This window comes from Mobula hypostoma, chromosome 4 (assembly GCF_963921235.1).
Source record: "Mobula hypostoma chromosome 4, sMobHyp1.1, whole genome shotgun sequence".
NCBI lineage: Eukaryota > Metazoa > Chordata > Chondrichthyes > Myliobatiformes > Myliobatidae > Mobula > Mobula hypostoma.
In genome coordinates this window covers 202,790,208-202,803,756 of record NC_086100.1, presented here as the reverse complement: position 1 = coordinate 202,803,756, position 13,549 = coordinate 202,790,208, and the positions used below count along the sequence as shown (strand labels likewise).

General features: G+C 47.0%; 1 protein-coding gene across 4 annotated transcripts in view; it reads left to right on the top strand.

Moving 5' to 3' along the window:
* Positions 1-13,549, top strand: part of rtkna (rhotekin a) — a 236,689-nt gene that overhangs the window by 3,611 nt on the left and 219,529 nt on the right. For all 4 annotated transcript variants that reach the window (XM_063045173.1, XM_063045172.1, XM_063045171.1 and 1 more), the window contains exon 2: positions 4,816-5,015. In XM_063045173.1, coding sequence (XP_062901243.1) covers positions 4,816-5,015 — 200 coding nt within the window. The remainder of the gene's footprint in view (positions 1-4,815; positions 5,016-13,549) is intronic.

The following is a 13,549-nucleotide window of genomic DNA, read 5'->3' as shown; positions in this document are numbered from 1 at the left end:
ATTTTCACCTTACTTGCCAAAGCAACCTCGTATCTTCTTTTAGCTTTTCTAATTTCTTTCTTAAGGTTCTTTTTACATTCTTTATATTCCTCGAGCATCTCATTTACTCCATGCTGCCTGTATTTATTGTAGATATCTCTCTTTTTCCGAGCCAAGTTTCCAATATCCCTTGAAAACGATGGCTCTCTCAAACTTTTAACCTTTCCTTTCACCCTAACAGGAACATAAAGATTCTGCACTCTCAAAATTTCACCTTTAAATGACCTCCATTTCTCTATTACGTCCTTCCCATAAAACAATTTGTCCCAATCCACTCCTTCTAAATCCTTTCGCATCTCCTCAAAGTTAGCCTTTCTCCAATCAAAAATCTCAACCCTGGGTCCAGTCCTATCCTTCTCCATAATTATATTGAAACTAATGTCATTGTGATCACTGGAACTGAAGTGCTCCCCAACACATACCTGTGTCACCTGACCTATCTCATTCCCTAACAGGAGATCCAACACTGCCCCTTCTTTAGTTGGTACCTTTATGTATTGCTGCAAAAAACTATCCTGCACACATTTTACAAACTCCAAACCATCCAGCCCTTTTACAGAATGGGCTTCCCAGTCTATGTGTGGAAACTTAAAATCTCCCACAATCACAACCTTGTGCTTACTACAGATATCTGCTATCTCCTTACAAATTTGCTCATCCACTTCTCGCTCCCCATTACGTGGTCTGTAATACACCCCTATAAGTGTTACTACACATTTCCCATTCCTCAATTCCACCCAAATAGCCTCCCTAGTCGAGCCCTCTAATCTATCCTGCCAGAGCACTGCTGTAATATTTTCTCTGACAAGCAATGCAACACCTCCCCCTCTTGCCCCTCCGATTCTATCACACCTGAAGCAACGAAATCCAGGAATTATTTAGTTGCCAATCACACCCCTCCTGCAACCATGTTTCACTAATAGCTACAACATCATACTTCCGGGTATCAATCCATGCTGTAAGCTCATCCACCTTTATTATAATGTTCCTAGCATTAAAATAAATGCATTTAAGAAAATTTCCACCTCTTACTCTCTGTTTGTCACTAATGGTGCAAACAACTTTACTATTTTCTTTTTGTTCTTTCTCCAGTACATCTGTTCCTACACTCTGGTCCCCCCCACCCCCCATCCCCTTGCATCTAGTTTAAATCCACTGGAGCCTCTCTAGCAAACCTACCTGCAAGAATATTTGTCCCCCTCCAGTTCAGATGTAAACCGTCCCGCCAGAACAGGTCCCACCTTCCCTGGAAAACTGCCCAATTATCTGTAAATCTGAAGCCCTCCCTCCTGCACCATGTCTTCAGCCACGTGTTGATCTGTGCTATCTTACTATTTCTAAACCCGCCTGCATGTGGCACTGGTAGCAATCCTGAGATTGTTATCCTGGAGGTCTTGTCCTTCAACTTGGCGCTTAACTCCCTAAACTCACCTTTCAGGACCTCCTCACTCTTCCTACCCACGTCATTAGTCCCTACATGGACCACGATATCCGGATGCTCACCCTCCCTCTTCAGAATAGTTGAGGTCATGTAATAGCCAGCATGGCTTTGTGTATGGTAAGTCGTGTCTAACTAATCTTGGAGTTTTTTGAGGAAGTTACCAGGAAAGTGGATGAAGGCAAGGCAGCGGATGTTGTCTACATGAACTTTCACAAGACATTTGACATGGGAGGTTGGTCAGGAAGGTTCATTCACTCAGTATTCAAGATGAGGTAGTAAATTGGATTAGACATTGGTTTTGTGGGAGAAGCCAGAGCGTGGTAAAAGATGTTAGCCTCTCTGACTGGAGATCTGTGACTAGTGCCGTGCTGCAGGGATCGGTGCTGGGTCCGTTATTGTTTGTCATCTATAGTAACAAAGTGGATGATAATGTGGTTAACCAAGATTGGGGGTGTAGTGGACAGTGAGGAAGGCTATCATGGCTGGCAGAGGGATCTGGATCAGCTGGAAAAATGGGCTGAAAAATAGAAGATGGAATTTAACACAGACAAGTGCAAGGTTTTGAACGTCAGTAGGACCAACCAGGGTAGGTCTCACACAGTGAACGGTAGGGCACTGAAGAGTGTGGTAGAACAAAGGGATCTGGGAATACAGGTCCATCATTTATTGAAAGTGGCATCACAGGTAAATGGGTTCATAAAGAAAGGTCTTGGTGTTTTGGCTGTCATAAATCAATGTTTTGAGTACAGGAGATGGGATGTTATGTTGAAATTGTATAAGATGTTGGTGAGGCCTAATTTTGGAGTATTGTGTGAAGTTTTGGTCACCTACGTACAGGAAAGATGTAAACAAGGTTGAAAAAGTACAGTGAAAATATACAACGATATTGTCGAGTCTGGAGGACTTGAGTTGTAAGGAAAGATTGAATAGATTAGGACTGTATTCCCTAGAACATAGAAGATTGAGAGGAGATTTGATAATCGTATACAAAATTCTGAGGGGTATGGATAGGGTAAATGCAGGCTTTTCCCACTGAGGTTGGGTACAACTACAACCAGAGGTCATGGGTTAAGGGTGAAAAGTGAAATGTCTGAGGGGAAACTTCTTCAGTGAGAAGCTGGTGAGAGTGTGGAACAAGCTGCCAGCACAAGTGGTGCATGTAAGCTCGATTCTAATGTTCAGATAAGTTTGGATAGGTATATAGATGTTAGGGATATGGAGGGCTATGCTGCTGGTGCAGGTCGTTCGGAGTAGACAGCTTAAATGATTTGGCACAGACTAGATGGGCTGAAGGGCCTGTTTCTGAGCGGTATTTTTCTATGACTTACTATGTTTACTTGTGTTGAGTTTGACTATTGGTACTACATTTTGCAGCTTGGTCCTGGAGGAATCCTTTTGTTTGGCTTTATTCATGAACTTGAACTTGATCTCTTTAGTCAAGAAAGCATAGCAGCATCTCCACTTTCTGAGGAGACTGAGGTGAATGAAGCTCCCCACCCCCATTCCAATCAATTCTTGGAGGAGCATCATTGAAAATTTCGTGACCAGCTGCATCACCGTCTAATATAAGATTTGCAAGGCCCTACAAAGGATTGTGAGGACTCATAGAAAACATAGAAAATCTACAGCACAATACAGGCCCTTCGGCCCACAAAGTTGTGCAGAACATGTCCCGAAATTACTAGGCTTACCCATAGCCCTCTATTTTTCTCAGCTCCCTGTACCTAACCAAAAGTCTCTTAAAAGACCCTATCGTATCCGCCTCCACCACTGTTGCCAGCAGCCCATTCCACACACTCACCACTCTCTGAGTAAAAAAAACTCAACCCCAACATCTCCTCTGTACATACTCCCCAGCACCTTAAATCTGTGTCCTCTTGTGGCAACCATTTCAGCCCTGGGAAAAAGCTTCTGACTATCCACATGATCAATGCCTCTCATCATCTTATACACCTCTATCAGGTCACCTGTTATCCTCCGTCTCTCCAAGGAGAAACGGCCGATTTCACTCAACCTGTTTTCATAAGGCATGCTCCCCAATCCAGGCAACATCCTTGTAAATCTGAGAGGATTATCAGGATCTCTGTTCCACCCATCAGAGATCTTACCAGGAGCATTGCACATGCAGGGCCCTTAGCATTGTCAATAATCTCTCCCATCTGTCCAGCAATTTCTTTGACCCTGTACCATCAGGCAGGAGGTATCATAGCATTAGGACAAGGACTGTTTGGATAGGAAGCAGGTCCTTACTCCAGGCTGAAAGATGACCGAGTTCCCTGCCATCGTCCAGTTCCCACTGCATATGGAACGTTATACTGTCCTACTGACTGTGTTCATCGGAGGATCCGAGCTGGAGAGGGTCAGTAACTTTAAATTCCTGGGTGTCATTATCTCAGCGGATCTGTCCGGGCCCAGAAAATCTGATAAAAAGTAGTAGACTTGGCCCAGTACATGATGTGTGAAAACTCCCCCGGCCATTGAGCACGTCTACATGAAACATTGCTGTAGAAAAGCAGCATCCATCATTAAAGATCCTTACCACCCAGGTCATGATCTTTTCTCACGGCTGCCATCAGGTAAAAGGTACAGGTGCCTCAGGACTCACACCACCAGGTTCAAGAACAGTTACTACCCCTCAACCGTCAGGCTATGAATACACTCCATCTATTTCTGGTGTTCCCGCAGTGGATAGTCTCACTTTAGGGACTCTTGATCTTATTTCTTGCTCTTTCATTTCATGTTATATCTTACTCCTTTTTTATTGCTATTTATTTATATTTATAATTGCATTTTCACAGTTTGTTCATTGATCCTGTTTACTGTTAATGTTCTATAGATTTGATAAGTCTGCCCACAGGAAAAAGAATCTCGGGGTTGTGTGTGGTGACATGTATATACTCTGATAATACATTTTACTTTGAGCTTTGTATGTCTATTTGGTCTCTTATATGCTGTGTATGACAGTATACTGTTTCCTTTCTAATTTGTGATTAAATGCACCTTATTACTGTAGTAATATTGCTTTGTGTTGGGCGTGAGTTATACAATATGTACTGTTACAGACCAGGAGGAACGTTGTTTCACTTGGTGGTATACGTGTATTGAGCTGAAATGACAATGAACGTGAACTTGAAGTTAATCTGGACAAATGTGAGGTGTTGCACTTTGGGAGGCGTAACGTTAGGGGAAAGTAGACAGTCAGTGGCAGGACTGGAGTACTGAGGGGTGACAGAAAGTGGTGTAAGTGGGTGGCTGGAGCAAAGCCTCATCATTGCGGGGCAAAAGGAGAGAAAGGGGGGAAGTGGATAAGCTGCTTATTGCTTCGTGCTTTCCAGGACTCTGATTTCCAGAAGAAGATTGACTACGAAATCCGAATGCGGGACGGGGCCTGCAAGCTCCTTGCAGCGTGTACGCAGAAGGACCAGACGCTGGAAGCAGCCAAGAGCCTGATGGTCTGCAACGCACGCATCACGTCCTACCTGTCCCAGGTGCAGAGGATGAAGGAAGCTCAGGTGATGCAGCGGCGCGTAAGACGGTAAGCAGCAACGCCAGCGGTATTACTGTCAGAGGGGAGATGGGGAAAGGTCGGGTGTACTTGGGGACGATGGAAACGATGATGCATGAAGGGAAAACATACAACAGTACGGTACAATACAGGTCCTTTGGCATATGATGCTGTACTGACTTATGTGAACTTCATTTTCCTACATTTGTATGCCCATCTAAGAGTTTCTAAAATGTCCCTGTGGTATCAGTCTCTGCCATCATTCCTGCCAGTGAGTTCAAGGCATCCACTTCTCTCCACCTACCAGTGACATCTCTGCTAAACTTTCCCCCACTCACCTTAAACTGATGTCATAAGACCATCAGACATAGGAGCAGGATTAGCCCATCGAATCTGCTCCACCATTACGTTGTGGCTAATCCCAGATCCCACTCAACCCCATACTACTGCCTTTCTCCATATCCTTCGATGCCACGACTGATCAGGAAACGATCAACTTCTACCTTAAATATACCCATGGACTTTGCATCTGCTGCAGTCTGTGGCAGAGCATTCCACAGATCTACCACTCTCTGGCTAAAAAAATGTCTTCTTTCCTCTGTTCAAAACGGTCGGCCCTCAATTTTGAGGCTGTGCCCCCCAGTGCTGGATACCCCCACAATAGGAAACATCCTCTCCACATCCACCTTATAGAACATAGAATAGTACAGCGCAGTACAGGCCCTTCGGCCCACAATGTTGTGCCGACCCTCAAACCCTGCCTCCCATATAACCCTCCACCTTAAATTCCTCCCTATACCTGTCTAGTAGTCTCTTAAACGTCACTAGTGTATCTGCCTCCACCACTGACTCAGGCAGTGCATTCCATGCACTAACCACTCTCTGAGTGAAAAACCTTCCTCTGATATCCCCCTTGAACTTCCCACCCCTTACCTTAAAGTCATGTCCTCTTGTATTGAGCAGTGGTGCCCTGGGGAAGAGGCGCTGGCTATCCACTCTATCTGTTCCTCTTAATATCTTGTACACCTCTATCATGTCTCCTCTTATCCTCCTTCTCTTCAAAGAGTAAATCCCTAGCTCCCTTAATCTCTGATCATAATGCATACTCTCTAAACCAGGCAGCATCCTGGTAAATCTCCTCCGTACCCTTTCCAGTGCTTCCACATCCTTCCTATAGTGAGACCACCAGAACTGGACACAGTACTCCAAGTGTGGCCTAACCAGAGTTTTATAGAGCTGCATCATTACATTGTGACTCTTAAACTCTACCCCTCAACTTATGAAAGCTGACACCCCATAAGCTTTCTTAACTACCCTATCTACCTGTGAGGCAACTTTCAGGGATCTGTGGACATGTACCCCGAGATCCCTCTGCTCCTCCACACTACCAAGTATCCTGCCATTTACTTTGTACTCTGCCTTGGAGTTTGTCCTTCCAAAGTGTACCACCTCACACTTCTCCGGGTTGAACTCCATCTGCCACTTCTCAGCCCACTTCTGCATCCTATCAATGTCTCTCTGCAATCTTCGACAATCCTCTACACTATCCACAACACCACCAACCTTTGTGTCATCTGCAAAGTTGCCAACCCACCCTTCTACCCCCACATCCAGGTCATTAATAAAAATCACGAAAAGTAGAGGTCCCAGAACAGATCCTTGTGGGACACAACTAGTCACAATCCTCCAATCTGAATGTACTCCCTCCACCACCACCCTCTGCCTTCTGCAGGCAAGCCAATTCTGAATCCACCTGGCCAAACTTCCCTGGATCCCATGCCTTCTGACTTTCTGAATAAGCCTACCATGTGGAACCTTGTCAGATGCCTTACTAAAATCCATATAAATCACATCCACTGCACTACCCTCATCTATATGCCTGGTCACCTCCTCAAAGAACTCTATCAGGCTTGTTAGACACGATCTGCCCTTCACAAAGCCATGCTGACTGTCCCTGATCAGACCATGATTCTCTAAATGCCCATAGATCCTATCTCTAAGAATCTTCTCCAGCAGCTTTCCGACCACAGACGTCAGGCTCACTGGTCTATAATTACCTGGACTATCCCTACTACCTTTTTTGAACAAGGGGAAAACATTTGCCTCCCTCCAATCCTCCGGTACCATTCCCGTGGACAACGAGGACATAAAGATCCTAGCCAGAGGCTCAGCAATCTCTTCCCTCACCTCGTGGAGCAGCCTGGGGAATATTCGGTCAGGCCCCGGGGACTTATCCGTCCTAATGTATTTTAACAACTCCAACACCTCCTCTCTCTTAATATCACCATGCTCCAGAACATCAACCTCACTCATATTGTCCTCACCATCATCAAGTTCCCTCTCATTGGTGAATTCCGAAGAGAAGTATAAAGAAGATGGGGGACGGTGGGAAGGAGAAGGCTGGTAGGTTCCAGGTGGAAAACCAGTAAGGGGAAAGACAAAGGGGTGGGGGTGGGGGAGGGGAAGCAGGGAGGTGATAGGCAGGAAAGGTGAAGAAGGAATAGTGGAAAACACAATGGAGAGTAGAAGGAGGTGGAACCATGAGGGAGGTGATAGGCAGCTGGGGGAGGGGGCAGAGTGAAATAGGGATAGGGGAGGGGAGGGGGAGGGAATTCCTCCCTCTCCGCACTAATCCCAACCTCACCATCAAACCCGCAGACAAAGGTGGTGCTGTAGTAGTCTGGCGGACGGACATCTACCTCACTGAGACCAAACGGCAGCTCTCTGACACCTCCTGTTACTTACCCCTGGAACAGGACCCCACCAAAAAACATCAAACCATTGTCTCCCGTACCATCACCGCTCTTATCAACTCCGGAGACCTTCCATCCTCAGCCGCTAACCTCATTATTCCCACACCCCGCACCGCTCGGTTTTACCTCCTCCCCAAGATCCACAAGCCTGACTGTCCCGATAGACCCATAGTTTCTGCCTGCTCCTGTTCCACCGAACTTGTATCTGCCTACCTGGACTCCATTTTGTCGCCCATAGTTCAGTCCCTCCCCACCTACATCCAGGGTACATCCCATGCTCTCCACCTCTTCAATAACTTCCAATTCCCCGGTCCCGACCATTTCATTTCACTGTGGATGTCCAATCCCTATACACCTCCATTCCCAATCAAGAAGGCCTCAAAGCCCTCCGCTTCTTTCTGGACAATAGACCTCACCAGTTCCCCACCACCACTACCCTCCTCCAGTTGGCGGAACTGGTTCTCACACTTAATAACTTCTCTTTCGGATCTTCCCGCTTTCTTCAGACCAAGGGTGTAGCTATGGGCACTCGCATGGGCCCCAGCTATGCCTGCCTCTTCGTTGGTTATGTGGAACAGTCTGTGCTCCAAACCTATTCTGGTACTACATTAGTGCTGCTTCCTGCACCCATGCTGAGCTCGTCAATTTCATCGACTTTACTTCAAACTTCCACTCATCCCTCAAATTCACTTGGTCTATCTCGGACACTTCTCTCCCCTTTCTCGATCTCTTGGTCTCCATCTCTGGAGACAGACTGTCCACTGACATCTTCTACAAGCCCACTGACTCTCATAACTACCTCGACTATACCTCTTCCCGCCATGCCACATGCAAAAATGCCATTCCATATTCCCAGTTCCTCTGTCTCTGCCACATCTGCTCCCAGAATGAGACTTTCCGTTCCAGGACATCTCAAATGTCCTCTTTCTTTAAGGATCGTGGTTTCCCTTCTGCTGTCATCAATGATGCCCTCACCCTCATCTCCTCCATTTCCTGCACTTCGGCCCTCACCCCAGCCTCCTGTCACCACAACAGGGACAGAGTTCCCCGTGTCCTCACCTACCAGCCCAGCACCCTCCGGATCCAGCACATTATCCTCCGCAACTTCCGCCACCTTCAACAGGACCCCACCACTAAACACATCTTTCCCTCTCCACCCCCTCCGCTTTCCGCAGGGATCGGTCCCTCCGCGACTCCCTGATCCACACGTCCCTCCCCATGGATCACCCACCCGGCATTTATCCCTGTAAGCGCAAGTGCTACACCAGTCCCTACACCTCCTCTCTTGCCACCATTCAGGGCCCCAAACAATCCTTCCAGGTGAGGTAACACTTCACTTGTGAGTCTGTTGGGGTCATCTATTGCATCCGGTGCTCCCGGTGCGGCCTCCTCTACATCGGTGAAACCCAACGCAGATTGGGGGACCGCTTCGTCGAGCACCTCCGCTCCGTCTGCCACAACAGTCAGGATTTCCTGGTTGCCACCCACGTCAACTCTGCTTCCTATTCCCATTCAGATATGTCCATATATGGCCTCCTCTACTGCAATGATGAGGCCAAACTCAGGATGGAGGAGCAACACCTCATATACCGTCTAGGTAATCTCCAGCCCTTTGGTATGAACATAGAATTCTCCACCTTCCGGTAATTCCCTCCCCCTCCCTTCCTTTATCCCTATTTCACTCTGCCCCCTCCCCCAGCTGCCTATCACCTCCCTCATGGTTCTGCCTCCTTCTTCTACCCATTGTGTTTTCCGCTATTCCTTCTCAGAATCACAATCAGAATCAGAATCAGAATCCTTTATTATCGCCAAGTACGTGGACACATACACGGAATTTGATGCCTGTTTCCCTGAGCTCTCGCTGTACAGAATCAAAAAGCAAAGAAAACAATAGTGCAAATAATCATGAACTTTATACAATGAGATATACCTGTGTATGTACAGGTGGACTTGGTTTATAATAGACTAAAATTCAAGTGTTCATAAGACTGATGGCATACGGAAAGAAACTGTTCTTGTACCTATTTGTCCTGGCATACAGTGATCTAAAGCACCTACCAGAAGGAAGGAGTTGGAACAGGTGATGTCCGGGGTGTGATGGGTCTACAATGATGCTGCTTGCTCGCTTCCTGACTCTAGATGCATATAAGTCCTGGATCGAGGGCAGCTTCGCACCAATAATCCTTTCCGCAGCCCTGACGGTTCTTTGGAGTCTATTCTTGTCTTGTTTAGTAGCTGATCCAAACCAGACAGTGATGGACGAACAGAGAGCAGACTGGATTATTCCTGAACAGAATTGAATCAGCAGCTCCTGAGGCAGGTTGTACTTCCTGAGTTGACGTAGGAAATACAACCTCTGCTGAGCCTTTTTGATAGGAGTGTCTGCGTTGGGTGTCCACTTCAGGTCCTGGGAGATTGTGACACCCAGAAACCTGAAGGTCTCCACAGCAGACACAATACTGTTCAGTATAGTGAGTGGGGGGAGTATTGGGGGGCTGCTCCTGAAGTCCACTGTCTTCTCCACAGTCTTGAGCGTATTTAGCTCCAGATTGTTCTGACCACACCAGAGGGCCAGCCGTTCCACCACCCGTCTGTATGCAGACTCATCACCCTCTCGGATAAGGCCAATGACAGTTGTGTTGTCTGCAAACTTCAGGAGTTTAACAGATGGATCCTGTGAGGTGCAGTCATTAGTGTAAAGGGAGAAGAGCAGTGGGGAGAGCACACATTCCTGGGGGGCACCGGTACTGATTGTCCGGGTGCTAGAAATGATGCTCCCCAGCCTCACTTGCTGCACCCTGTCAGTCAGGAAGCTTGTGATCCACTGCGGGGGAGACAGTGAGCTGGGGGAGTTTGAAGTGGAGGATTTCTGGGACGATGGTGTTGAACGCTGAGCTGAAGTCAACAAACAGGACCCTCGCAGAAGTTCCTGGGTTGTCGAGGTGTTGTAGTATATAATGTAGTCCCATGTTGACTGCATCATCCACTGACCTATTTGCCCAATAAGCAAACTGCAGGGGTCCAGCAGGGGGCCTGTGATGTCCTTCAGCTGAGCCAACACTAGTCTCTCAAAGGACTTCATGACCACAGAAGTCAAGGCAACAGGCCTGTAGTCATTTAGTCCCTTGATAGTGGGTTTCTTAGGGACTGGAATGATAATGGAGCACTTGAAGCAATGATGGACTTCACACAGCTCCCATGATCTATCCGTGTGTAGATGGGGGCCAGCTGATCAGCGCAGGTCTTCAGGCAGGAGGGCGACACGCCGTCTGGGCCTGGCGCTTTCCTGGTCTTCTGCCTCCGGAACAGCTGACTCACCTCCCTCTCACAGATCCTGAGTGCAGGTACAAGAGGGTTGAAGTGAAGGGGGTAGGGGGAGCAGTTTTTGTAATGTGGGGTGAGAAAGTGGATACTGAGATGTCGGGGTGATGGATGATGGGGGTTGCAGGTAGGTCTGTGTTTTGGCTGGGGGGAATGAAGGTGTCGAATCTACAATAAAACTTGTTCAGATGGTCAGCCATTTGATGGTTCTCCACAGCCTGGGGGAATGGTTTCTTGTGGAGCCCCTTCCACACTGACACTGGGTCGTTGTCTGAAAACCTGGTTTGCAGTTTTCCAATGTAGCGCTTCTTCGCTGCCTAATCTCCCTTGTCAGTGTGTTCCTGACTCGTTTGTACAGAATCCTGTCCCTCTTCTGTATGCCTCCTCCTTCTCCCGACAAAGCTGCCTGAGTTGTGATGTGAACCAGGGCTCATTGTTGTTGAATGTGCAGAAGGTTTTTGATGGAATGCACATGTCTTCACAAAATCTGATGTATGAGGTCACGATGTCAGACAGATCATGAAGATCTGTAGCTGCAGCCTCAAAGACACTCCAATCTGTGCAGTTGAAACAGGCCTGTCATCTTTCCTGCCTATCCCCTCCCTGCTTCCCCTCCCCCACCCCCACCCCTTGATCTTTCCCCTTACTGGTTTTTCACCTGGAACCTACCAGCCTTCTCCTTCCCACCCTCCCCCCACCTTCTTTATAGGGCCTCTGCCCCTTCCCTCTTCAGTCCTGACGAAGGGTTCCAGCCCGAAACGTCGACCAATCTTTTCCACGGATGCTGCCCGACCTGCTGAGTTCCTCCAGCGTCTTGTGAGTGTTGCTCAGAATCTAATGATTCTTGAAAGATCATTACTAATGCTTCTATGATCCCTCATGCCAACTCTTTCAGAACTCTGGAGTGTACACCATCTAGTCCAGGTGACTTATCTATATTCAGACCTTTCAGTTTCCCAAGAACCTTCTCTCTAGTTATGGCAACTTCACACACTTCATGCCCCCTGCCACCAGGAACTTCCACCACACTACTAGTGTCTTCCACTCTGAAGACTGATGCAAAATACTTATTCAGTTCATCTGCCATTTTGTTGTCCCCCATTACTACCTCTCCAGCATCATTTTCCAGTGGTCGGATATTCACTCTCGCCTCTCTTACACTTCACGTATCTGAAGAAACTTTTGGTATCCCCTTTAATATTATTGGCTAGCTTACTTCCATATTCCATCTTTACTTTAATGACCTACTCAGATGCCTTCTGTTGGTTTTTAAAAAGCTTCTCAATCCTCTAACTTCCCACTAACTTTTTTTCTATTATATGCCCTCTCTTTGGCTTTTATGTTGACTTTGACTTCCCTTGTTAGCCACGGTTGTGTCATCTTGCCTTTGGAATGCTTCTTCCTCGTTGGGATGCATATATCCTGTGTCTTCTGAATTGCTTCCAGAAATTCCAGCCGTTGCTACTCTGCCGTCATCCCTGCCAGTGTTCTTTTCCAGTCAATCCTGGCCATCTCCTCTCTCATGTCTCTGTAATTCCCTTTACTCCACAGTAATACCAATACACCTGACTTTAGCTTTAGGGCACAGATAAGATTGGGACTGGAGAATTGAGTAGCAAGGAGAGACAAGATAATCAGAGTCCGACGGGTGACCCTATAGAACTTTTAAAAAGCATGAAGACTGGAGATGGAGAGTAAAGCCATAGGATATAGGAGCAGATTTGGGCCAGTCATAAGACTTGGGAACAGAATTAGGCCATCTGGCCCATCAAAAAGGCAGATGGCAGAGTCTGCTGTGACATTCAGTCATGGCTGATTTATTATTCCCCACAATCCCATTCAAGTGCCTTCTCCCTGTAGCCTTTTAAGCCTTGATTAAATGAAGAACCTATCATCCTCCAATTTAAATACGCTCAATCACTTGGCCTCCATAGCCATCTGGCAATGAATTTTACAGATTTACCACCCTCTGGCTAAAGACATTCTCCTTCTCCATTCTAAAGGAATGTCCTTTATTCTGACACTGTTCCCTTTGGTTCTGGACTCTCCCACTGCAGGAAACATCCAGTCGACTGAGGCCGTTCAATATTCAATAGGTTTCACTGAGATTCCCGCTCACCCTTCTAAGCTCCAGTGAGTATAGGCTCAGAGTCATCAAACATTCCTCATAAATTAACCCTTTCATTCACCAAATCATTCTTGTGAACCTCCTCTGAACCCTCTCCTATGTCAGTATATCTTCACTCACAGGGTCATGAGAGTGTGGAATGAGCTGCCAGCACAGTTGAGCTCGATTTCAACACTTAAAAGAAGTTTGGATTGGTTCATGGCTAATCAAGGTATGGAGAGCTGTGGTCCGTGTAGATCCCTGGGACTAGATAGTTTAAATTGTTTTGTCCTGGACGACATGGGCCAAAGGGCCAGTCTCTGTGCTGTACCTTTTCTCAGATCAGCAGTCCAAAACTACTCATAATACTCCGAGTGTGGTTT